Source organism: Uranotaenia lowii, chromosome 2, assembly GCF_029784155.1.
Source record: "Uranotaenia lowii strain MFRU-FL chromosome 2, ASM2978415v1, whole genome shotgun sequence".
Classification (NCBI taxonomy): domain Eukaryota; kingdom Metazoa; phylum Arthropoda; class Insecta; order Diptera; family Culicidae; genus Uranotaenia; species Uranotaenia lowii.
Genome location: NC_073692.1, coordinates 1,206,269 through 1,231,468, shown reverse-complemented (window position 1 = coordinate 1,231,468; position 25,200 = coordinate 1,206,269). Strand labels below are relative to the sequence as shown.

Below are 25,200 nucleotides of genomic sequence, written 5' to 3'. Positions count from 1 at the left end.
TCGAATTGGCGCAGCTATCGAGCGCTCCACAGAGAAAGAGGAACGCGCGCGCTAGAGGAAATTATTAAATTGTCGTAATAGCGTTCGCGCGCACGCCGCCGCGACGTCTCAGTACTGTTAGCTATTAGATCATAGCGCGGTGCCATAATAGTCGTCATCGTCATCGTCGTCGTTGTCGATTCATTGAGGAAACAGGGTCGCCAAGATGTCTTCGACCCTCGTCTCGTGCACCGGCGAATGATCGATGGAAGAGGCAGGGGGGAATACCTCTCCATTGAAACCGAAATCGAAACATAAATTCGCCCCCCAGCATGGTTTAGTTTGGGTGTGGAAAATCGATGCTACACGCAAGAGACGATTTCAACTGGAATGCAACAAGACTGTGTGATAGATATTGAGACCAGAAAAAAATATTGGTGAATGTTGACTTACATTTAACCTCTTTTTCCGTGCCGGGATTCGTCCACAACAATGTGAGCCCAATTAGTTGATTGAGAGATTGGGTTGCTGGTTTTGTTCACACGAAAGCTTATTAGGCTTATACTTTTCTTATTCACCACTCTACATCTGCACCACGATATCCACGCCAGTTTTCTTTCAAAGTTCGGCGGAAAATAGTTAATTCGCCTTTTCCTCATCAGATCAGATGATTGGGTACCTGCTACAACAAATAGGTTGCAAATTGTTAATTAGTTTGGGGTGGTTCACATGATGGCTTATTATGTCGACGGTTTTAGTCGTGCGTTTAAGCCGCTCAAAGGATGGATTTTCATACGAATGGGTTCACCATCAATATTTCAAAGAGCAACGGCGGAAGAAATGATTGAAAACGCCCCTTAACTCCGCTTTAAGTGCTACTTGTTACAATGTGATTCCAGATTTGTATCTCACTTCACCATCACAAATTACATTTGGAACATCCACATTTCCGTAACATTGCGCGAAAGATCGTTGCCGATTGAAGAAATAATACGGAAACGTGCCTTTCGTCGAAACCGTCACCTCCTGGAACTCTGAAACGATATGACCTGTGTCGTTAAAAAATCGCCATGCCATAAATTATGCAAAAATGGGATTTAAAAGCATTTTATTAATATTTTTTTAATAACTCGATTGCGTAGAAAAAAAAACCAATCTTGTTAAAAGCCTTTATGCAATTGACAGCTTGACCGTCTTTTCCTCTTTCCGGATAAATAGTCTTGTTTGAAATATTGAACCCATCAAATTTCATTAAAACAGTGCCCCATTTGTTCTAGGACGACAGACAATGAATCAATGTTTTCAGCCAAAACTGCAAAATCCCTCAAAGCGGTTCCTCAGAATTAATGTATTGTTTCAAAGAAACATAATCATTGGAAGACTCAAGTGAATTAGAAAGTTGACCTATTGTCTGACAATAATTTTAATTTAGTAAATGTTTTTAAAATACCCAATGATTTTTTTTGGGAGGAGTTCGAGTAGGCGTTGGCTCGCGCGGACGTCAAAAATTTTCGCTTTGACTCGTCGTTCTATTCTAGGTTCTAGCTGAGGAAGAACAAAGTTTAAATAAGGAAAAACCAGTATCGTATCCAGTTTAAAATAACCGCAAAGGTGTACAAAATTGTGAAGTGTCCTGTAGCAAACTACAGAATGTGGGATGAACGAATCAGTTTCAGAAACATCGGTTGCAGTAGGTTCCGAAATCAAAACAGAATCAGCCAACTTTAGATGTACGTTTCCGAATCAGCAAAAGTTGTGTCCTGTCGACGAAAAGCTATTTGGTGATATACAACCTTTCAACGATTTCAGACTTTTGCATCATACGGCTTTTATATGAAGTTATTGTACATTAAGCTTATAGTGCATTGATCGGCGTGATCAGGACGTTTGAGGGCAGAATCACCCTAAGGGATGAAAATCCCGGAAAAAACAGGACTTTTAACCGTTATTCTGAATAGGATTGTTCGATCTTCTGGAAAAGTTCGATTCCCAAGATCGATTTAGCAGAAGCTGATTTGGATTGATCCATCCAAAAAATCCATGCAAAATGATCGATCTCTGCAAGATCGATCTTTTAAATTTGTGTGAGGTGCAGTCTGAGGGCTGCTTTATGCGTTAGCAAAAGTGGAAAACTACAGGAAAGTTCATTCATTTGAATATCAAATATATGATAAATAAAAAAATATGATTTTGAATTCAACATCAGAATGTTCAACTTTTCATGACTTTCGTTAAGTGTTTATGAAATATCAAAATCATAATAAATATAAATTTTTTTTCATAAGACATACTTTCAAATTCAAATTATAAGCGCGTTACATAGGAATAAGTCTAAATATTCTAACTTGACTGATGAAAACAATTAAACCATTTTATAAAATAACTGTAAATTGTAAATTATCCGATTAACGATCGAGTACTGTATTTTAATAAGGAGTAGAAGCAATATTAAAATATTAATTTTAGGAATGTAATAATTCAAATGTAAACTTTTTGAATGTCGAAATATCTCTCAGCCCTCGAGTTTTGTTTTAAAATGTTCCCGAAGGGTTCAATCAATCCCGTGCATTCAAGTCACTCCACTCCACCGGATAGTTTTGTGGATTAACTTAAGTTTAAAAAGGAGAATTGTATCAACCCAACCTCAGCTGATCATATAAAATCACTTAACAATCACTAAGCAGCTAATGACAGCCATACTTAATTCGATCGCAGTGAGGGCATTTCTCGTAGAAGGTAATTGAAAAACAAAAACTGCAATCTTAAAATCTAGGTTCAATGCCAAAAAAAATCCAATTTGGAGCACAGCTCGCGAATCACTTGAGCATAGCCCAGATCATCATAGGAAAGCCTCCAGCAGATGTTACACTTGAAATAATGCATGAACATAACCGATGACGGTTGTTGGTGACATCATGTTTACATAAAGCTCAGGCGCCATTGTTGGTTTGAAACGAACAAGCATCTCCCTATTGTTTTTGTGCATTCGATGATGAGCTTTTTTGCAGTGGAACAGCTGGTGCATATTGAAGGGTTGTTGACATAAAGACTAAACTACACATTGCTTGACTGTAGATTTAAAATATAAAACCTTTACATTCCGAGGACATCGCTTTTAATCGAATTGTGACGGTTCAAACTGAAGGACGGAATTTGTTTGGGTTTGTTGGGTTGTTAGAACATCAGAAGAATGTACTGAATTAGTTGGTGATCGATGACTGATAATAAAATGAAGTGCCCAAAGTTGTTAATAGTGATAGTGTTGAGTGTTCTTTTGCGATGTGATCTAACTTTTTCGATTGAAGTGCATGAAGACAGTAATGAGGAGAGTAACGAGTTGGCACCGGAGCCCCTGAAAAGTACGCTGCCCAACAGTAACGCCAATCTGGCTGGGAATGACAACCGACCGTCGGCAACTGTGCCTGGGACCAATGAACCCGGTAAACAACCCCCAGTACCGATGATGGTGACAACCGACTCGACCAGTTCCCAGGCCGAGTCGCCAAACCATCATCATCAACACCATCAACACCACCATCATAAGCAGCACAGTCCTACCTATCGAGATGCGCCATTATCGATTACGGCAACTGCTGCAACATCGTCATCGTCTTCATCTGCTTCATCCACGACGGAGGATTCCTCTTCCGGATCGCCGGCTAAAGAGTATGTCCATTTGATAGTTAACAAACCATGTTTATGAAGTGCATACACACATTAGGAATGAGCCTCGGCCGGTTATGATATATAGAGCCATTCATATTTGTCAGTCCGTTGGATGAAAAATACTCGTTTCGGGAGCGTCGGTTGTAGCAGACAACACAAGTTGTAGCTCATTAAATGATTAGGGATAAGTAGGGGAGGAGCGGGCTATATGCGCCTATTAAGCAGAACACTGATTTAATCAAATATCACATCAAATATGTGTACAAAAACTATATACACGTGTGCAGGCATCTGTTTTCTATACATTGGAGTAATTTTTATGTTAAAATTTTCTTCTGTTTCCAAGAAAACGATTTTATTATCAGTGTTGTCTAAAATGGCGAATCTCAAACCATGCGGGCTAAATGCGTCTATTTATGTTTTGAACAAAATTTCTGTTTCTTGGGCAATATTTCCGTATAATTTCATTGAAACTGCTAGAAAGTAATAATTTCCGTACGACAAAGCTGAAGTTTTATAAAAATCTATGTATATTATAATATTCTGGAATAAAACAAAATTTGGGGTTGCCATACTATGGAGGCAGTTCATCCATGAGAAAAACTTTATCAAATCTGTTTTTAGAGCTTCAATTCTCTCTTAAGATGTTATTCAGAGCTTAGATTTGAAGGTTCAATGATAAAAATCATTTATTTATTCTATTTAACCTGTTATTTTAAGATGGAGGCATTTTACAAACATGATGGGGGCATACAAAAACACTCTATTATTCCACTATATAATCATTATTAAACCTCCACAAAAGCTGAAATATGTTTAATTTCTAAAGTTCATTTGAGTGAGAAACCAAAACCATCCTAGTTTTTGTTTTAAGCTTCTTTACGTATAATTTTTAAAAGTCGAAATATTACATCAAAATGTATCAAAACCTTGTATGATTTTTTAAATTTTATTGAGTTTGTAAATTCATAAAATTCTTTCTTGCCTTATGTTCTAAGAGTATCACCCTCAAAATGCATTGGTCAGATAAGCTGTCTAGTCAGCCATTTCATCAAACAGCCGTAGGGTCATTTAACCCGATAGGCCCATTTAGGAAACCTTTCCCCTAGCAATTTGGACATTTTCTTTTCTATTGAACAAAAGTTTGTTATCGTGAGAATTATTGGTCACCATCCAAAAGACTGACTACATTTTTTTCCATCCTTTTAGGATGATTCATCCCTCAAAGACTCACTACAGTTGTCCACCATATAAAATCACAAAATAAGGTTCATATGGGATAAGGAGTTTTTTCGATCGAAGCTTAGTTCATTTAGAGATGGGACACTTTCATTTGGTTATAGCTAAGTCCGTTGTAAACGGACATACAACATTTTGACAGCGTTGTGTTGCCTGCAAAAATTACTATTGTTTTTTTTTAATTTAAACTATCGCATTTCCAAGATATTCAAGATGCAGGAGAAGAAGCCAAAAATAAATGTGCACAGTTTTCTTCCAAATCCATCATTTTGACGTCGAGAGCTGATAAAAGCATTGTGTATTCCGAAAATTACTATGCTTGAGTGGCGAAAAAGTATGAAAACACTGTTAAGAATGTTCACAATATTCAAACCAAGTATTTCAAACCAAGTGAATTCCATGATCGGAAACTACGGTTGAAGATCATTAGGCAATTCAAGGCAAAACGGGCGAAGACGAAATTATTGCGACACCGAAAATGTCATGCCAATTTCCTCATAATGTTTAGAATCAAACCAAAGTTTCAGGGTAGTTTTATACATACATTTACTTAAAAAATCAAAAGAAAAATTAGTCGATGGAGCCTTGAGTGCAAAATTGAACGCATTTTCGCTCGATGTCCTCCATCAAAGTCTTTACAGTGTCATCCGGTACCAGTTTTTCAGTTTTTTTTTCCATTTTCTTAAAATGTTCTTCTTCGTCTTTGCATGTCTTCTTGCTCTTCCGATGTTCCCGCTATATTATTGTCCAGTACTGCTCCTCCGGGCACAGTTCCGGATGGTTTGACAGGTTCATGTCCTTTGAAACAAAATGGACAGAATTGGCCTCATACCACTCCAGCACAATTTAAGAATAGTGGCATGATGCCAAATCTGGTCAAAATAACGGAGCTTCGTCGTGCTGCTACAAGAACGAAAAAAGGCGCTTCTCGAGGCACTCAGATTTGTAGATCTCACCGTTTACTGTGCCCTTTGTCACGAAAGGCTCTCTCCTCAGTCCGCAAGAACAGATGGCCTGCCAAACGAGATATTTGGAGGCGAACTTCGACATTTTCTTCTTCTTTAATTTGTGGTCCACATCGAACTTGCTCTTGCCAGTGAAAAACTCCAACCCCGGAATTTGCTGAAAATCGGCTTTTATATACGTTTCGTCGTCCATCATATAGCAGCAATATTTTGTCAGTATCTTCTCATCATGGTTGCCACATGTACAGATTTATCTAGACAGGTACAGATTTTTGAGCTCATTTTTGGTACAGAATATGTACGTACAGATGACAGATTTTCAAAATTTGGTTCAGATTTGTACAGATTTTTGACTATTAAAAACTGAAAAAAAATTACACATTCGCTTTCATCCAGTTTATTGAAAACTTTATAGAAAATAAGTTAAAAGTTCGCCTTTTTTATTCTGATGATAGGAGTTCCTTTCTGGGAAGTACAAGATGGAACAAGATGCTACAAATAATTAAATATCTGATTATAATCCCTCACTCGTCAGCAGTGGTTGAGCGCATTTTCATTTTCGGATTTTCAAAATATTTTTATATGTCAGTTTTTGAAAGACAGAAAATAAAAATGATATAATGTGTTTCACAAAAAGAATTTAACTTAAAAACTGTAATGTGTGCAATGAAGTATCTATCTTTTTAAAGATTAAAAATAAGTAAACAAAATCTTTACATATCAACACATTGAATGCACAACTTTGTTTTTTTTTTCGGTACAGATTTTGGTACAGATTTTTGAGTTTTCGATACAGATGAAAAAGATTTTTTCGATGAGCGGTACAGATTTGAATGTGGCAACACTGCTTCTCGTAGAGCTTGCATTGGTTCACCTCCATTTTCGTTGAATCGAAAAACACGACTTCGAGTTTTATAGCATGCAAGCAATACACATCAATGAGAAAATGTGCAAAATTAGGTTGATTTTTACTCAATGGTAAAAAAGTTATGCCCTGTTGAATGTGTCGCAATAATTTCGTGTTCACCCTTTATACCAGAATTTTAAATTTAAATAAGCAAAAAACTCAGCGTAGATCTCTGAAATTCCAGAATAATTATCCCTATTATTTATTATTTATTTTTATAAATTTTGTAATTTTTGTCATTTTTGTCATTTTTGTCATTTTTTGTCATTTTTGTCATTTTTGCCATTTTTGTCATTTTTGTCATTTTTGTCATTTTTGTCATTTTTGTCATTTTTGTCATTTTTGTCATTTTTGTCATTTTTGTCATTTTTGTCATTTTTGTCATTTTTGTCATTTTTGTCATTTTTGTCATTTTTGTCATTTTTGTCATTTTTGTCATTTTTGTCATTTTTGTCATTTTTGTCATTTTTGTCATTTTTGTCATTTTTGTCATTTTTGTCATTTTTGTCATTTTTGTCATTTTTGTCATTTTTGTCATTTTTGTCATTTCTGTCATTTCTGTCATTTTTGTCATTTTTGTCATTTTTGTAATTTTTGTCATTTTTGTCATTTTTGTCATTTTTGTCATTTATGTCATTTTTGTTATTTTTGTCATTGTTATCATTGTTGTCATTTTTGTCATTTTTGTCAATTTTGTCATTTTTGTCATTTTTGTCATTTTTGTCATTTTTGTCATTTTTGTCATTTTTGTCATTTTTGTCATTTTTGTCATTTTTGTCATTTTTGTCATTTTTGTCATTTTTGTCATTTTTGTCATTTCTGTCATTTTTGTCATTTTTGTCATTTTTGTCATTTTTGTCATTTTGTCATTTTTGTCATTTTTGTCATTTTTGTCATTTTTGTCATTTTTGTCATTTTTGTCATTTTTGTCATTTTTGTCATTTTTGTCATTTTTGTCATTTTCGTCATTTTTGTCATTTTTGTCATTTTTGTCATTTTTGTCATTTTTGTCATTTTTGTCATTTTTGTCATTTTTGTCATTTTTGTCATTTTTGTCATTTTTGTCATTTTTGTCATTTTTGTCATTTTTGTCATTTTTGTCATTTTTGTCATTTTTGTCATTTTTGTCATTTTTGTCATTTTTGTCATTTTTGTCATTTTTGTCATTTTTGTCATTTTTGTCATTTTTGTCATTTTTGTCATTTTTGTCATTTTTGTCATTTTTGTCATTTTTGTCATTTTTGTCATTTTTGTCATTTTTGTCATTTTTGTCATTTTTGTCATTTTTGTCATTTTTGTCATTTTTGTCATTTTTTTAATTTTTGTCATTTTTGTCATTTTTGTCATTTTTGTCATTTTTGTCATTTTTGTCATTTTTGTCATTTCTATCATTTTTGTCATTGTTGTCATTTTTGTCATTTTTGTAATTTTTGTCATTTTTGTCATTTTTGTCATTTTTGTCATTTTTGTCATTTTTGTCATTTTTGTCATTTTTGTCATTTTTGTCATTTTTGTCATTTTTGTCATTTTTGTCATTTTTGTCATTTTTGTCATTTTTGTCATTTTTGTCATTTTTGTCATTTTTGTCATTTTTGTCATTTTTGTCATTTTTGTCATTTTTGTCATTTTTGTCATTTTTGTCATTTTTGTCATTTTTGTCATTTTTGTCATTTTTGTCATTTTTTTAATTTTTGTCATTTTTGTCATTTTTGTCATTTTTGTCATTTTTGTCATTTTTGTCATTTTTGTCATTTTTGTCATTTTTGTCATTTTTGTCATTTTTGTCATTTTTGTCATATTTGTCATTTTTGTCAATTTTGTCAATTTTGTCATTTTTGTCATTTTTGTCATTTTTGTCATTTTTGTCATTTTTGTCATTTTTGTCATTTTTGTCATTTTTGTCATTTTTGTCATTTTTGTCATTTTTGTCATTTTTGTCATTTTTGTCATTTTTGTCATTTTTGTCATTTTTGTCATTTTTGTCATTTTTGTCATTTTTGTCATTTTTGTCGTTTTTGTCATTTTTGTCATTTTTGTCATTTTTGTCATTTTTGTCATTTTTGTCATTTTTGTCATTTTTGTCATTTTTGTTATTTTTGTCATTTTTTTCACTTTGGTTATTTTTGTCATTTTTTTCATTTTTGTCATTTTTGTCATTTTTGTCATTTTTGTCATTTTTGTCATTTTTGTCATTTTTGTCATTTTTGTCATTTTTTTCATTTTTTTCATTTTTGTCATTTTTGTCATTTTTGTCATTTTTGTCATTTTTGTCATTTTTGTCATTTTTGTCATTTTTGTCATTTTTGTCATTTTTGTCATTTTTGTCATTTTTGTCATTTTTGTCATTTTTGTCATTTTTGTCATTTTTGTCATTTTTGTCATTTTTGTCATTTTTGTCATTTTTGTCATTTTTGTCATTTTTGTCATTTTTGTCATTTTTGTCATTTTTGTCATTTTTGTCATTTTTGTCATTTTTGTCATTTTTGTCATTTTTGTCATTTTTGTCATTTTTGTCATTTTTGTCATTTTTGTCATTTTTGTCATTTTTGTCATTTTTGTCATTTTTGTCATTTTTGTCATTTTTGTCATTTTTGTCATTTTTGTCATTTTTGTCATTTTTGTCATTTTTGTCATTTTCGTCATTTTTGTCATTTTCGTCATTTTTGTCATTTTTGTCATTTTTGTCATTTTTGTCATTTTTGTCATTTTTGTCATTTTTGTCATTTTTGTCATTTTTGTCATTTTTGTCATTTTTGTCATTTTTGTCATTTTTGTCATTTTTGTCATTTTTGTCATTTTAGTCATTTTTGTCATTTAATTATTTACATTTATTTTCAAGGTTGTTTAGAGATTGATTCCTATATTTTAAAAAGTTATGTGAAACACATTTCTGTTTGATGGTTTTTGATTTCGATTTTCTTCGGGTCCACCTTTTTCTGATAGTTCCTTAATTAAATTTTGTGCATTGACATTCCGCACCATTATCACGCAACTCAAAGTGCGTATTTTGTTTGGAACTTGGAACTTGTTAGGTAGGACCATTCCTATTTCATGTGTAGGTAGAAACATTTCACCGGGACCGAGCAACAAAATGAGTTGTCCGGTTTGTGTTTTACCTAAAGAGTAACATCGATTTATCGATGCGTTTCAATTCCGTTTGTAAAAAGTGGTCACAAAAATTGAAGGGAAAATAAAAACTAAACCACAAAAACTGCTGTCAGAGTGGTCAATTCCGATTGCGGAAGCTCGCTGCTGCTGGTCAAACTGCAGTGCTTAATAACGACCCCGCCGCCCGCCCGTGTGGTCCAATTGCCGAGTGTGGCCAAATCCTTTTGCGTGTGTGTGGCTGCGCTCTGCATGCATAGCGATATGGACTGGTTTGCGCACACGGTCCGATCACAGTCGTGGAATTCCACCGGCCACTCAGCCAGCAGGCAGTGGTCATGAACGGACTTAGGCTTCTGATAGGCCTGACGATGTCTACCACCGCATTGCATTGTGGCTTAGCTTGGCTTTGCTCAGCGTTATGGGTGGAAAAACGTGTTACGGTACACTTTCACTCTTATCGCAGATGGCAATTAAAAGTCAAATTCAATTACATGACGACGATGATCCGCCGACCGATTCCGAATCTGGGGCCCGTCGATAAAAATAAAACAAAAAATGCGCTAAACATTCCACGGTGGGCTTTTATTTTGTTTTGATGCCGGTGCACTTTTATCGGTTTTTAAATTATGCGTTAATGGTTGGTTTGCGTTCGGCACCTCTTTTTTCACGTACATACCTTCTTCTTTCCTTTTCCTTTTTTCGCCAGGGAGGGTGGCAACGGACAGGATGTCGATCAGCGGGGCGGCACTACTCGGAATCACTTATCCGGTGGATACAAGAAGCGTCAATTGAACACCAATGTATTTCAGCAACCACGCGTGCGGAAGAACGAAACCAACGAAAGAAGGTAAGTGGGTTAGAGTTGTTACATACAAACGTAATACCTACCTACCTTAACACACGATGACTGGCATGATTTGCATTCGACCTTTTTTGGGGGAAAGGAATGTGGAATGTCTACGAGACGCCAATATGTTGATTGATCAATGATCATGCTGGCATCTTGGCTGGCTTCTTGTTGTTGGATCACCAATCAACATACCGCCTCGAATAATTGGGTCCCGCAATGGTTATAAGTTATTGCCAGAGAATGGAATTTGCTTGGTTCCTCGTCCATTGAGATTTTTTGACGATGTGATATCTGCCATCTGGGGAATGAAATGTGAAATTAGATTGACCCCATAATACATGATGCTCAAGGCCGGATTAAGAGGAAGAAATGAGGGGCAATTGCCCCGGTTCCCCCGGCTCCATTATTACATCACAGTGGTGACAAAATCTGGCAATTACTGTACTTATACTGAATCAAACCTAACGATTCTCCTATTTTCAGCTTCGATAAACAGCAAAAAAAGCAATTTGTACCCTCCCCCGAGGTCCATTTCTACAGTCAGGATGATTCTCAGCCCCGGTTGCCAAATCATGGCCATCATCAGGTGGATGCACCTTTTCCGGCCAATGCGGTTAACGGCGATTCCAAATGGTTTGCGACTCATCAGCCCCATTTCCCAACGTCATCGTTCGAACATGAGACTAAAAGTGCCGAAAGACCGGTCGCAAATCACGATTGGCCTTCAAAATTTGAGCAGCACAAAAACGGGAAGTTACTTTGGTTGCCAAACGATAGACACCCCCATGAATCGGACACTCCCTTCAGCCATTCGCCTCCGAAACCCAAGGGAAAGTGGAAATGGGTACCGGAAGAAGAGGAACACGGTTCCATCACCCTGCAAGACGATCGCAATCTGGAATCGGTTCCAGATGTGGAAAATAAACTAGCTTTCGGTCAGCCGTCGACTACCTTTTCAAAAGGCCAGGGACACTCATTCCAAGGGCATCCTTACTCATTCGATGGAATTCCTGCCTCATCATCCGGATCATCAGGGACGGAAACCCCATTCAGTGGTGGAGGAGGATCGTCGGCACCCGGCGAAGGCACTAATGGCGTGATATCGTCAGGTCCCTTCGATTACTTTTTCGGCTCAACGGGTCATGAATCTAAGCTCAAGATGGGTGGAAAAGGCGAAAACTCTCTTAAAAAGTATAGAAAAAGTTAATTTAAAAAAGGTGTTTTTCGTTAATGGAACTTTAATCCACCCACAGAGTTTCGCCGTGGAAGAAGTTGGTCCACGTGCTGACGGCCGCCATTCCGATAGGACTCATCATATCGGCCCTAACTCCACAAGTTGTTTATGTGAACCCCAACATGACCATGTAAGTATGTGATTGAAGTGATAATATATCAAAGCCTCGTCCTCGCAACTCCGTGTAGCACAAAATGTTATCCGAAGCCGATGTCGGTTGGCAAATTAATTCACCCTTCGTAACAAATTTTCTTTCCGAATGATGTGCTGGGGTACACTTTCTGATCCAATCGGAGGCGAGCGAGAAATTTCGAGCGATTTCATAATAAATAGGGCTATAAAACATCAATCTTGGCAGATTACAGCAGCTAAACACTGAACTAATTCGGCTCAGCAGAGCGTACCCTTGCACGGTGTGCTACAAACTGATGAGTGATGAGAGAGGGTACCGGACACTGAGGGTGTAGGTACTGGAAAGGTGATTTCACACATGACAGAGGAAGACTTGGTGAACATTTTCAATCGTAATCAGCTGAAATTGGAAGCGATGTATTTTAAGTTTTCTTATGCCAATCGAAAATGACTAAAATTATACTGAAGATTGTCAAAAGAAGGAAACAGTTTTTTTTAATTTGAAAGGCATAAAAAATAATAATCTAAAGTTTGCTAGAAGTGTCTTGTTCTATGTTTATTTTCCGGATTCGTATGACCTGCAAATTTGTTAAGAATGTCCAGGCAGTATTGGCATCATATTTTGTGGAAATTGAATGTTGTTTAATTGGTGTTTGCAAGCTATAGTTACCTACATACCTATATATTAAAAGTTCGACATTCATTTTTTTCTGAAATTCATTTCTTCATCAAATCAATGCTTGCATTTCTGTAGGTAATGCTTTATCTATGTGATCATCACATTTTCATTGTTAATTCTTTTCTCATAATTTCTTCTTACGGTAATTTTATTCATATTTGAAATTTTTCTGGCAAGGCCGGATTTGCACATCTTCCTCATATTCTGCCTGGGATGTCAATTTAACCAAGTTTGATGTATGGTAGCTCCAATGTTTCTATATAAATGAATTGAAGGGGAATATTTAAAAGATTTGTTTAGTTTCATCATACACCGTGCTAAATGTCGTTTTCATTTTTCATTTTTTTCTGACATTTCTCTCAAACCATGGATCAATCTACCCCGGTTCGATCTAGGATTGTTCAATCTTAAAAAAAATATCTTGAAAATTGATGGGAATGAACGGTCGTAAGATCGAACCATTTAAAAAATCGATGCTGGAGGATCGATAACTAATACATCGACCTTTAACAATTTTAACAAGGGAGATCTTCTATTTGTAAAAAGAGGAAAAAAATGACCACCTAGTTTCAAAGATGTATTTGACAAAAAACGCTTTGAAGAAGGCTATACGATCTATCGAAAATGCAGACAAACACAGAACGCAGAAAATTCCGTCTAACTATGATTATAAAACTTTTTTTTATTGAAATTTCTCGTACTGATGACTCGAAGCTGCTTGTAGAGACTACATGGCCGTAGGAAGGGGGAGGAGGGCGCCCTCCATGAGGGTCCATCAAAAGCAAGCGAGAAATTCTATCCTACACTCAAAATTTGGTATTCTCATCACATTTTGATGATGGAGTAAGGTTATTCGATAGTAACAATCTTGATTCATAATTCATTTCTGTATACTCATTTCAGAGATTCTGGTTCCATATAATCAAAATCGAAATTATATTTGTGTTTTCTCATTTCGGATTATGTATCCAGTTTAGGATTCTTGATTTTCGGTTCGAATCATCATTAAAAATGAAAAGAAAAAGCTGTGTCTAAAATCGTCTTTTAAATTTGGTTTTACATTTCCTTCAAAATTTGATTCATGATTTTCGTAACTCAAAAGAATTTTTTACTTTTAGTTAATATTTTATAAATAATTCTGATTTTTTTCTTTTTCTGGGATTTTTATCCTAGAATTCCTAGATTCCTTCCTAGAAATTATTCTGAGTTTTTGTTTCATATTCAGATTCAAAATGTAAATGTTGATTCATCATTCAAAATTTTTATTTTTAATTCAGAGTTGCAGGTCGGATTTTTTATTTTTTTTTTATTTTTTATTTTTTTTTTTTTATTATATCGAAATAAAGAATAATAATTAAAACCCAAAACATCCGAATAATAATTATGGATTCATGATTGAGGGCTCTGAAACTGATTTCAATTCTTGGCTCATATTTCTAAATTCCGAAATTGTTCTAATGTTTATTTCAGAAAGCGTTTTGAAATTCTGAAACAGATTCAAAATCCAAATTTTTAATTCATGCTAAAAATTCAGATTCAGCTCGTAAATGAGTTCCACAATCAAAAAAAAAATATCAATATGACTATTTCGGTAAGTAATTCAAATTGCAAAAGGTCGCATTCTGATTGTTAGTTCGATTTTAAAATTCAACCAAAATGAGCTGGTTTGCACAAAAAAAAAAATGAAAAATGGCGATGACAAAAATTAGGTAGAATTTGAGTTCATTTTGCAAGTTTTGTCTTGTGAAAAACTTATTTAGAAAACATCCAAAGGAATTGATTTTTAATAAAATGAAATTGATTATAAAGAAACACCCATAGAAGAGGTTGCGAAAATCCAATGCCTATTTAGCATATATCTGTACCGATAATGCGCTGAAATGTGCACTATGCCGAAGACGGTATGTTTGAAAAACCGTAACTGGCATAAGGACTCGGCTCCCAACCAAAATGATGACCACTACATTCAAGCGAAACAAGAAAAACATTTTATGGGATTTCTTTCCTATTGGATAATTCATCCCAGAAACAAGAAAATAAAAATTAAAACCACAGCACCGTAGTGAGAATCGAACTCAAGTTACCAATTATATCGTCTTGCCAGTCCGACATTTTAACCAGTGTACTATTCGAGCTTCATGCAGGAAGAGGGATATTTGTCATAGGGTTTCTGTTACCGATCAATCACAAAAAAAAAAACGCACAACGGCGGCTTCCCGGCGTTTGGCCTCCTTTCAAGGCCTCCTTTGTCTTGCGATGGAAACGGGAAAGGGAACGGGAGTGAAGGAACGGGAAATCCATTGAATGAGAACTGTGCTTTGCTTACTGCCTGCTATTACATACACACGCTACATATACACAGCTGCCAAAGCCGGGCAACAGCGTTGCCAGATTGAAAACCGCTCAAGTCCGTAGATTTTAGGAAAATCCGAAAATGTACTGATTTAGGCAAAATAAAACTTGATGACCTTTTTTTTTTTGGTCGTCAGGTAGAATTTTCAGTTATCCGCAGAATCCCTTGAATTTTTTCGATAATCCGTGTAAAATCCGTAGGAAATGCTGAAAATCCGTAGATTTCGATCATCGATCCGTAGCTCCGTAGAAATGCTGAAAATCCGTAGAACTACGGAGAAATCCGTAGATCTGGCAAGGCTGCTGGGCAGCTTGGCCGGTGGAAGAAATATGTTTGTTGTTGCTTTTGCTACACATGCGCAGCTTAGCCGGTGTTTGTTTGCCGGCGGATTGAATTGAAGGAACATTTTTGTTGTTGCTTTTGCTACACACGCACAGTGCTCGGTTCGCTGGCTGCCTGGTGTTGGCCGGTATTTACATATTTCTATCCTTCTTCGTCTTGTGATGCGATATGGAGGGACGTGAATCCGTTTTTATTTTGTTTCTTTCAGACATACGCAATTCGGTTAACTTGGGAGGTTAATGCCGGTGGGAGCAAATCGAATCAGCACCGGTCGCGTTATCTTCTTGTAACAATGATGCCTTATACCAATGATGCCGCCATTGGCACAGAGGCTGAATTGTGGGTGAACATGTCTATATTTTGTTAAAGAAATTGCAGGGAATTTCGTATTTTTTGGCGTATTGTTCAACATTATTAATATTCCAGTTTTTAAAGAAACAATTTTAAACTAAAATGTTTAACCGGAATCGACTTTGCATAAATCCGATTTGAACCTTATAATTTTAATCTTATACTTTTTAATTTGAAAATTTTATTTATTTTTTGATATTTTTTTTCGAAATTTCAGGCCTTCTTAAAAAAAACGTTAGTTCAAATCAAATATGCAAAAATTATGGCCAGCTCACCCGGTTTTACCAGAACTTAATAGAACTGGTTATGTTATTCGATGGAAAAATGATGAATCAAATGTTTTTTTCTTGATTTTTTTTTTAATTTATGAAATGAATAATTTTTTAATAATTTCTGGATTTTCGTCAAATTTTCCCGGATATTGCCCAGATTTTGGTTTGAAAATCTGGAAATAGAATGCTCTTATTTTGCCAGGTTTTAAATAAAATAGCCCGGATTTGCTCAACCCGGATATGTGCAGGAAAACTTCTGGCAATCTTAAGCTAAGTTTACCATATTTTGATGCAAATTTTCAAATTTCAATCGTCATGAAAGTAAGTTTCCTATTTTGTTACTAAAGAATTCTTCATAAAAATCGTAATCATCATTTGAAAGATTTTAGGAAGTTTTTCCAAAATTTTCTATTCAACACGAAAAACTATTTATGTAAAAAAAAATCTTAAAAATGAATAATCAAATAGTATTTTTAATTTTATTTTTTATTTTTTATTCATGAATTTTTCGTGCTAAAATGTTATAGAAAAAATAGATCACCATAAACTCCCGGCAAAAATACGGTGGTCAAATCGTGCGCGAAATATTTAGACCGCTAGCGGTGAGTTATTTTGAATAAAAAAAAAAGAAAAACCCAAATGAACAGCTCAACAAACGTTTTAGCCCGCACTTGGCAGATTTCCAGCCAGAAACTTTTCATTGACTAGTCTAGCCTGCATGTTCCGGAGATATTCAAGGAGAGCGCCTAGTTAGTTCTTGAAGGGGTTGACGATTTGTGAACGTTGCAAATCAACCAGTAATTCATAACGACCTCCAAAAGGTCCCACAACGTTGATATCCTATTTTGGTTGGATCTGGAATCGTGAAATTACGCATTCCATTATGGCAATTTGATAAATTTGTCATAACTCTGATGAAATTCAAAATTTCGAGTAATTTTAGAGGTCAAGCTCCAGAAAACAGAACACGTCATCAAATTTAGCCTTGATTTTGAAAATAAGTATTTCAAAGTATACCTTATAGATAGCGCATATATAGATGCTTACTTTACTAGGTAGCTTCACTGAAAATTTCATTAAATTCCATCCATGCATTCAAAAGTGTTTCACAAAACAAAGTGTTGCATTTTAAAGAGTGTATCGAAAATAAGTTATAAACACATTTTTTTCATTGTATTGAATTTATTGATGATTAAAACAAAGAAACAGTTCGGAAGTGTTTTAAAAAGCTTATTCTTACAGTTTATGAAGAAATACAAGTAAAAAAGTAATCACTGGTAATATTCTCGGACTTTCGACTCGACGCGTTCCATTAGGTTTTGTACAGCTGATTGATCACACTTCTTGGCCGCAGCATTCCAAGTTTTCTTGGAAATCGTCATGGTCCTGTTGGCCTTACCATCCTTCATGAAAACTCACTTGACGATAGCCCAATGTCGTTCTATGGGGCAAAGCTGGGGGCAAGTTAATATCTTTCTCAACGAAATCTACATCGTTGTTCTCAAACCATCTAAGAGTGGATTTAGCGTAGTGGGCTGACGCCAAATCCGGCCAGAACAATGGTGGAGTCGTATGTTTCTTATATAATGGCAGCAACCTTTTCTGCAAACACTCCTTTTGGTAGATATCGGCATTTTTTGTTCCTTTTGCGAAGAAACTCGCCGACTTCAATCCGCAGGAGCAGATTGCCTGCCACACAAGCACTTTCTGGCCAAATTTTTCCACCTCAATTGACTCCAATAGCTGCAGTGTAGAATTGTGGTCCCGGAAGAGTACTGGAATCCTCTTTTACATAAGTTTCATTGTGCATGAGAATGCACGCATCTGGCTTCTGCAAAATCCGATGATACAGCTTCCGGCCTCTGGTTTTGGCTCGTGTTTTTTGTTCAGCCGTTTGTTTGGACACTCTCTGCTTCTTGTATCGATCGATCGATTTCGGTTGATGAGGTTGATTACCTTACGGTCTAGATTTGGGTCAGATGGTTCTGGTTTTCTGTCTCTACCTGGCAAATCATCGAACGCATAATGTTCCCCGAACTTGTGGATGACGGATTTTACGCTCGCCGGATGAATGCCGAAACGTTTCACCACTTCATTCATCGAGATTCCCTTCTCTCGCATCCAAGTGTCCAACACACGAACTTTAACTTCTTTTTTAATTCGTGACATTTTGGGAGAAACGAATGTTTCAAACGTAAACAAAGAGCTGGTTCACTCTTGACAGATCAAGATGCTACGTACAGGTGAGCACAGTTGTGCGCGTTCACGCGTTAGTAAGTAGAAGGCCCAAATGTGTTTATAGTTAATTTTCGATACACTCCTAATTCGAATACACTCCTTGATCCCTTTTTCCATCCATATATACAACTTTCGACAGATTTCACTAGAAAATTCTTACAATCCCTTTAATGTCGATGGCTCCTTCTGTGATTTTACTCCTTTAGCTATATTTTGTTTACTGTGTTTCACTTGAATTTCAACTGCAAAAATATTTGTTGTGAGTAAATTGTCACGAGCAAAGAAAAACGCGTGCGATGCGCAAAAGTCATTGCCTACTGAGAACGTACATCAAGATTACTCGAACGTTGTAAGATTGTTGAATTTGTTCTAATATTGAATACTAACGGAAGTTATAGTGAATTTTTACATGGCTTACGGTTTACTTATAAGGCTTAAACCTGTAAAAATGAATTAAATCACTTTTTTTGTATTGATTCGAAATCATGAAAACAATTTTTGCTACCATGAAACATAACCTGTTCATTCGAAACGCATACGCGTGCTCAAAAGTGGTCCATCACATCAGGGTGGTGTGTGGAAAAAGGTTTTTTTTTCCTTTTTTTCTTAAACTGTGCTGCCGAACTCCCGCCGGAGGCCAACAATTCCAGCGAACAATTCGGCCGCGCCACGACCGGCGTGAGGAAAATTGCGAAAGGTTACGTAAGCACTTGCTGCGCTGCTCGTAGAGTAAGACCTAGATGGGTACCGGTGTCGGTGTGGCTTAACTCTTCTCCTCTCACGCGCCGGCCGCGGTAATTTCACTTTTATGTTGCTGCACTGCACTGGCTGCCGGAGTTATTTTTGGGGCACATGCTTTTGCTGATGTTACTCTTGCTTTTGCTTCCTGGCGGACTGACCGCGTGTGCGACTGGCCAAAAAATAACCGTCAAATTATCAAACTTTTTCCATGTAAACCGGACCGTTGTCGTCTTCGTTGGATCTGACTTGGCGTGGTGTGGTGCGTCCATTGCGCACAATTTTTCTCCTTTTTAAACGCTCCTTTGCCTTCTGCCTCATGCTTCTTGGTTGGTGCAGGCCGATTGAAAATGAACTCAACGCGTAACGAATTCGATTACTGCACCTCATAATGGGGTCCGCACCTGTTTGATGATGCGCAGATTTCGTTAGCTGGAATGACGTTTTCCGAGGTCCGGATTTTCCCGCCGTGTCGGTGTCGTCAGAGCGCATCGCGAGGAAAAAAAACTGTTATTCAAAATCCTGCTTCTGCATACAGTAGGCTAATTAGAAGGAAAAAAACGATGCTTCGAAACGATTTTTTGCAGCCGAAAGTTGCACAACGCATAAAATGTAGGTTGCTGAGATGGAAAATTATCAAAAAGAGGCCGACTTTTGACAAAAATATTTAAATTTGAATACAATAATGTACCCAAAATCAAGCAAGTCGGTTTCAAATTCACGTTGATATAAGTAAGGATTTTTTGTTATTAAAAAAAAACTTGATTTCATATCATTCAACCCTCAGACCACCGGTGCAGATGCAGACCCCGACGCCTATCAGCACATCGAGCGCGGCATTCACGATCCCGAACCGGCAGCGCTCCGAAGACGGAACCAACGCATTTCACGGGTTTCTGCACGCTCTGACATCGATGACCCCGTGGTCCGGTGCTGCCGGCGGAAGCTGCGAGGAGAAATCCTTCTGCGAGATGACCCGTCTCGGGATGAATCACGATGCTGACATACTGTACAAAATGCTGTGGAAAATCGCGAACGAGTAAGCTATTCATCATTTGTCTGCAAGTGATTTCCTGCAATCTGTTTTTTTTCTTTTTCATTTTTGCAGAACACCCGAGGAACGCGCCAGGCAGAGCGGCTTGGAGGAGATGTTCCGAGCAATTAGAGAAAATAACTGTGCAAGTTTTGTGTGCGAAGGTACTTGATTCGGTGATAAAATTGTTCAATGACTGCATTATTTAATCGACTGTTATTGTTGAACACATCAGTAATGTGTGGCAATCATATGTGTTTTGTTGAGGCTATTGTTGTAAGCTTTGAATGTTGTAACCCAGAAACAATGTTGTGTAATAATTTCTTACGAACGAAATCACACCTTAGAAGAGAAGTGTCAAAATGTAAAATCTGCTTCTATCACTTGAACGGGAATTATTTTGGCCGGAATAAAAAATGAATAAAAACGATAAATTGTATTCTTATCACTTTTTTATGACTGTTTTTCAAAAGAAATACAAATGAAATACAAAAAAATCAAAATAGATTTCGTTTTAGGAAAGCCGATGTTTTTTAACATATTTGGAGATTTAATCAAACTTGTTAGTTTAACCAGTTTAACCATTTATAGCTTTTCAAACGACCTTGTTACAACCCGAACAACAGTTATCACTCATCAAAGTTGAAATTATTTTTTAACGTTGTTAATACATTATAATAGAATTCAGCAAAATTCAATCAAACATTTTAGAAGAAGACGGATGTTTGTGACTGAATAAAATTAAACATATTTTTTAAATCTTTGAAATGAATACTTACTAAACTTATGAACTAAGTAGGCGCATACCAAATAGTATTGAATGCATTAAAAAAAAAGAAAAGCTAAAGCTTTGATGTCACAGTAAATGTTTTGAAGAATACATTATTTAGTTTTTTATAGTTGAAAAGTAAAATATAAATTTTGAGGTGATAACAAAGAAAGGGCGGATGTGTGCATCATCATTACTAGAAGAAGTGCTGTTATTTAATATTCCCAGATGGTGTGAGATGGTTCAAAAACCCAAATACTCATTTGGCATCTGGTTTTAGTTCCGATTATTAGTTGTACCTCGTGTATCAATGCAAGCTGTATGGTGCTACCCCATGCTACGCTATGCTGTGCGAAATCAATACCTATTCACTCCATTCAACGTTACCGATCTTGGTGAAGCCCAGGTTGGGTAAATTTATTAGTTTTGCCTGGCAAATAACACGACCTGTCGCCAGTTTTTAGACTAGTTCGTCTTCGCTCATTAAACATTTAAAGTCCAAAAATATGTTGAAAAGCATCGAAAAGTGAAAGTTGTGAAAACCTCTTAAATATTCTAAATATTAAGTTAAGCGTGCAAAATGCAGTGTACGTTATTCCGTAAAGTGCTGCAACGGCCGTTTGCCAGGCCGAGAAAAATCAATCCGTTCCCCATAATATCAACGAGGACTCATCTGCAGTACAACCTCCGGCTGGAACAATGTCTAGCGACGGTAGACGAGCTGTTCCCGAACAAGCCCAACTTTGCTTCACGGCACATTGGGCCACGCAAATCGGATGTCACCAGCATGCTCAACTTCATTGGCTTCCAGTCGTTGGACGAACTGTCGGAAAAGGTAATCCCGGAAGCAATCAAATTTAGACGGTTTTTGAACATTGAAAACCCACTGAGTGAACATGAGCTGATTGACCGGATTCGTGAGATCGCGGAAGAAAATCAAGTGTGGCGTTCGTACATTGGTATGGGGTACTACAACTGTCTGGTGCCGCATACAATTTTGCGTAATATTTTTGAAAACCCGGGTTGGACTACGCAGTACACGCCGTATCAACCGGAGATCAGTCAAGGTCGTCTGGAATCTTTGCTGAACTTTCAAACTATGGTTTCGGATCTGACGGGTTTGGATATTGCGAATGCATCTTTGCTAGATGAGGGAACGGCCGCTGCTGAAGCGTTGAGTCTGTGTCATCGGTATACCAAGCGGAAGAAAGTATTTGTTTCTAGTGAACTGCATCCACAAACCATTGCTTGTGTTCGTACTCGATTGGAAGCTTTCGGTGTAACGGTTGTAGTTGGATCGATAAGGGACATCGATCTGTCAGATTCTGAAGTAGCCGGTGTTTTACTACAGTACCCGAATACGCTTGGATGCGTTGAGGATTTTTCAGCAATTTCGGAAGAGTGTAAAAAGTATGGAACGTTGGTGGCAGTTGCTACGGATCTTCTGGCACTTACGATTTTGAAGCCACCGTCGGAATTTGGAGCAGATATTGCTGTTGGTTCCGCTCAAAGATTTGGTGTACCGCTTGGGTATGGAGGGCCCCACGCTGGATTTTTCGCATGTACCCAGAAGTTAACACGTATGATTCCGGGAAGAATGGTGGGCTTGACTAGAGATGCTGATGGACAGCCAGCTTACAGATTGGCTCTTCAAACCAGAGAACAACATATCCGGCGCGACAAAGCTACAAGTAACATTTGCACCGCCCAAGCTCTGTTGGCCAATATGGCAGCCATGTATGCAGTTTACCATGGTCCGGAAGGTTTGAAGGATATTGCCAATCATATTCATAGGTGTGCCCTTACTTTGAATTCTGGACTGAAACAAGCTGGTCACGATCAATTGAACAAAACATTCTTCGATACCCTTCACGTGATCCCACGATGCATGAGTATACCGGAAATAAAATCACGCGCCGGGTTGAAGCAAATCAATCTTCGATATTTAGAAGATGATTCAATTGGTATTTCAATGGACGAAACGGTTAAGGCATCGGACATTGCTGATTTGCTATGGATTTTCAACTGTTCTGGTATTGAACAAACGATAGAAGAATCCACCATTACAGAGGCGTCGATCCACAAAACCAAATTCAAACGAACTTCTCCCTTCCTAGCTCATCCAGTGTTTAACAGTCATCACAGTGAGTCTTCCATGGTACGCTACATGAAACAATTGGAAAACAAGGACATTTCTTTAGTCCATTCGATGATACCGCTTGGGTCGTGCACTATGAAGCTTAACTCAACTACGGAGATGATTCCATGTTCTTTCAGAAATTTTACCGAAATTCACCCATTCGCACCCAAACAACAGGCCCGAGGGTACGCAGAGCTATTCCAAGAGCTAGAGAAGGATCTGTGTGAAATAACGGGTTATGACGCAATATCTTTTCAGCCGAATAGTGGCGCCCAGGGTGAGTACGCAGGACTTCGGGCCATCCGAAGTTATCACGAATCACGTGACGAACACCATCGAAACATATGCCTGATTCCTATCAGTGCTCATGGAACTAATCCTGCATCAGCCCAAATGGCTGGTATGAAAGTCGAAGCCATCAAAGTGCATAACAGTAGCGGAACAATAGATGTCGCACATCTCAATGAAAAACTTGAACAACACTCCAAAAAATTGTCCTGTCTGATGCTAACGTATCCCTCCACCAATGGTATCTTCGAGAGCAACGTCGTGGATGTTTGCGATGCGGTCCACAAGCACGGTGGCCAGGTTTATCTGGACGGAGCCAACATGAACGCTCAGGTTGGTCTCTGCCGTCCGGGTGACTTTGGCAGTGATGTTTCGCATTTGAATTTGCACAAAACTTTCTGCATACCACATGGAGGAGGAGGTCCTGGAATGGGTCCCATAGGTGTCAAGTCACATCTTGTTGAATTTTTGCCAACACATCCGGTAGTTGATCCATTCGAGGGACGGGCCAATCGAAGCTTTGGCGTGGTCAGTGCAGCTCCCTATGGCAGTTCGTCAATACTTCCGATTTCGTGGGCTTATATTAAACTTATGGGTGGGCGAGGACTGCGGCGTGCCACACAAGTTGCCATCTTAAATGCAAATTATATGTCCAAGCGATTGCAGGATCACTACAAAACTCTCTACGTCGATACACACTCCGGCTTGGTAGCACACGAGTTCATCATAGACGTAAGAGACTTCAAGAAAACGGCGAACGTCGAGGCAGTCGACATCGCAAAACGACTAATGGATTACGGATTCCATGCACCCACCATGTCTTGGCCTGTAACGGGTACGCTTATGGTAGAACCAACCGAGTCAGAAGACAAAGACGAATTGGATCGATTTTGCAACTCGATGATCTCGATAAGAGAGGAAATCCGGTGCATTCAGGAAGGACGAATGGATGCTCACATCAACCCACTGAAGATGGCACCACACACGCAGAAGCAAACCATCTCCTCGGAGTGGAATCGGCCATATCCCAGGGAGCTAGGGGCATTTCCTGCACCGTTCGTTCGGCCCGAAACGAAAGTTTGGCCCACCGTTGGCCGGATCGATGACCAGTATGGAGATAGGAACCTAGTGTGTACCTGTCCACCGATGGTTGAAAATTATGAATGAGGTTGCAGAAATCACAGAAAAATCTGTGATTTCATAGAATTTTGAGCAAGAATTTCTTTGATAAAGAATCCGTCTCACCGAACTTGAATTTCGAAAATAGTCGCAGAGTTCACAGATTTTTCAAATTTCGCTCGAAATTTCAATTGGAAATTCAAATTTCTATCTTTGAATCAGTAGAATATGATAACATCGGCAATACTAAATGATTTTCCTCGACTGAAATGTAAGAAAGACCCATTTTTTCATGACATTTTAATGAAATCTGTGAGAAAAGCATCACAGAAAACCATCACATAATATTTGAGTGAAGTCACAGAAAATCAGAATTTGTTCCAGCAAACAAACCGATTTTTTCGGCAACCTTGGTCATAAGTAGAATTGTAGTTACGTAAGACTTTTGAAATGGATAAATAAAAAGGATTGATGATATTTTTGCAATATTCTGTTTTTTTTAAACCTTCAGTGAGTATCACATTAATGTTAAACACTTACCGTATGAATAATATCGGATCACTAAACTAAGTAGTCCATGATTCTTTTATCACCACATGGGATTTATTCGCTCCGACAAAGAATAAAATTTGTAGGGGAGAATGAAGATACTTGATCCAGGGGGTACCTGATTTCTTCGGTATATCTCAAAACCGGAATGTCTTACAAAGATCAAATGTATAATGTGCCTTATAAAACAAAACAATAAAGCTGTTATCTGAGCAAATTTATAAAATTTATTTTTTTTTTTATTTTTGA

At 37.1% G+C, this 25,200-nt stretch overlaps 2 protein-coding genes across 2 annotated transcripts; both read left to right on the top strand.

Moving 5' to 3' along the window:
* The first annotated feature begins 3,113 nt into the window (after window positions 1–3,113).
* On the top strand, window positions 3,114–20,483 carry LOC129748959 (uncharacterized). Its single transcript, XM_055743775.1, has 6 exons — window positions 3,114–3,645; window positions 10,571–10,711; window positions 11,198–11,905; window positions 11,968–12,078; window positions 19,841–20,092; window positions 20,162–20,483. Exons 1-6 carry the CDS (start codon window positions 3,194–3,196, stop codon window positions 20,256–20,258), a joined length of 1,761 nt encoding a protein of 586 aa, XP_055599750.1. The 5' UTR covers window positions 3,114–3,193; the 3' UTR covers window positions 20,259–20,483.
* A 952-nt stretch (window positions 20,484–21,435) lies between these two features.
* On the top strand, window positions 21,436–24,450 carry LOC129748334 (glycine dehydrogenase (decarboxylating), mitochondrial-like). The gene has a single exon (XM_055742898.1). The coding sequence runs from the start codon at window positions 21,436–21,438 to the stop codon at window positions 24,448–24,450; it is 3,015 nt and encodes a 1,004-aa protein (XP_055598873.1).
* The last annotated feature ends 750 nt before the right edge of the window (window positions 24,451–25,200 follow it).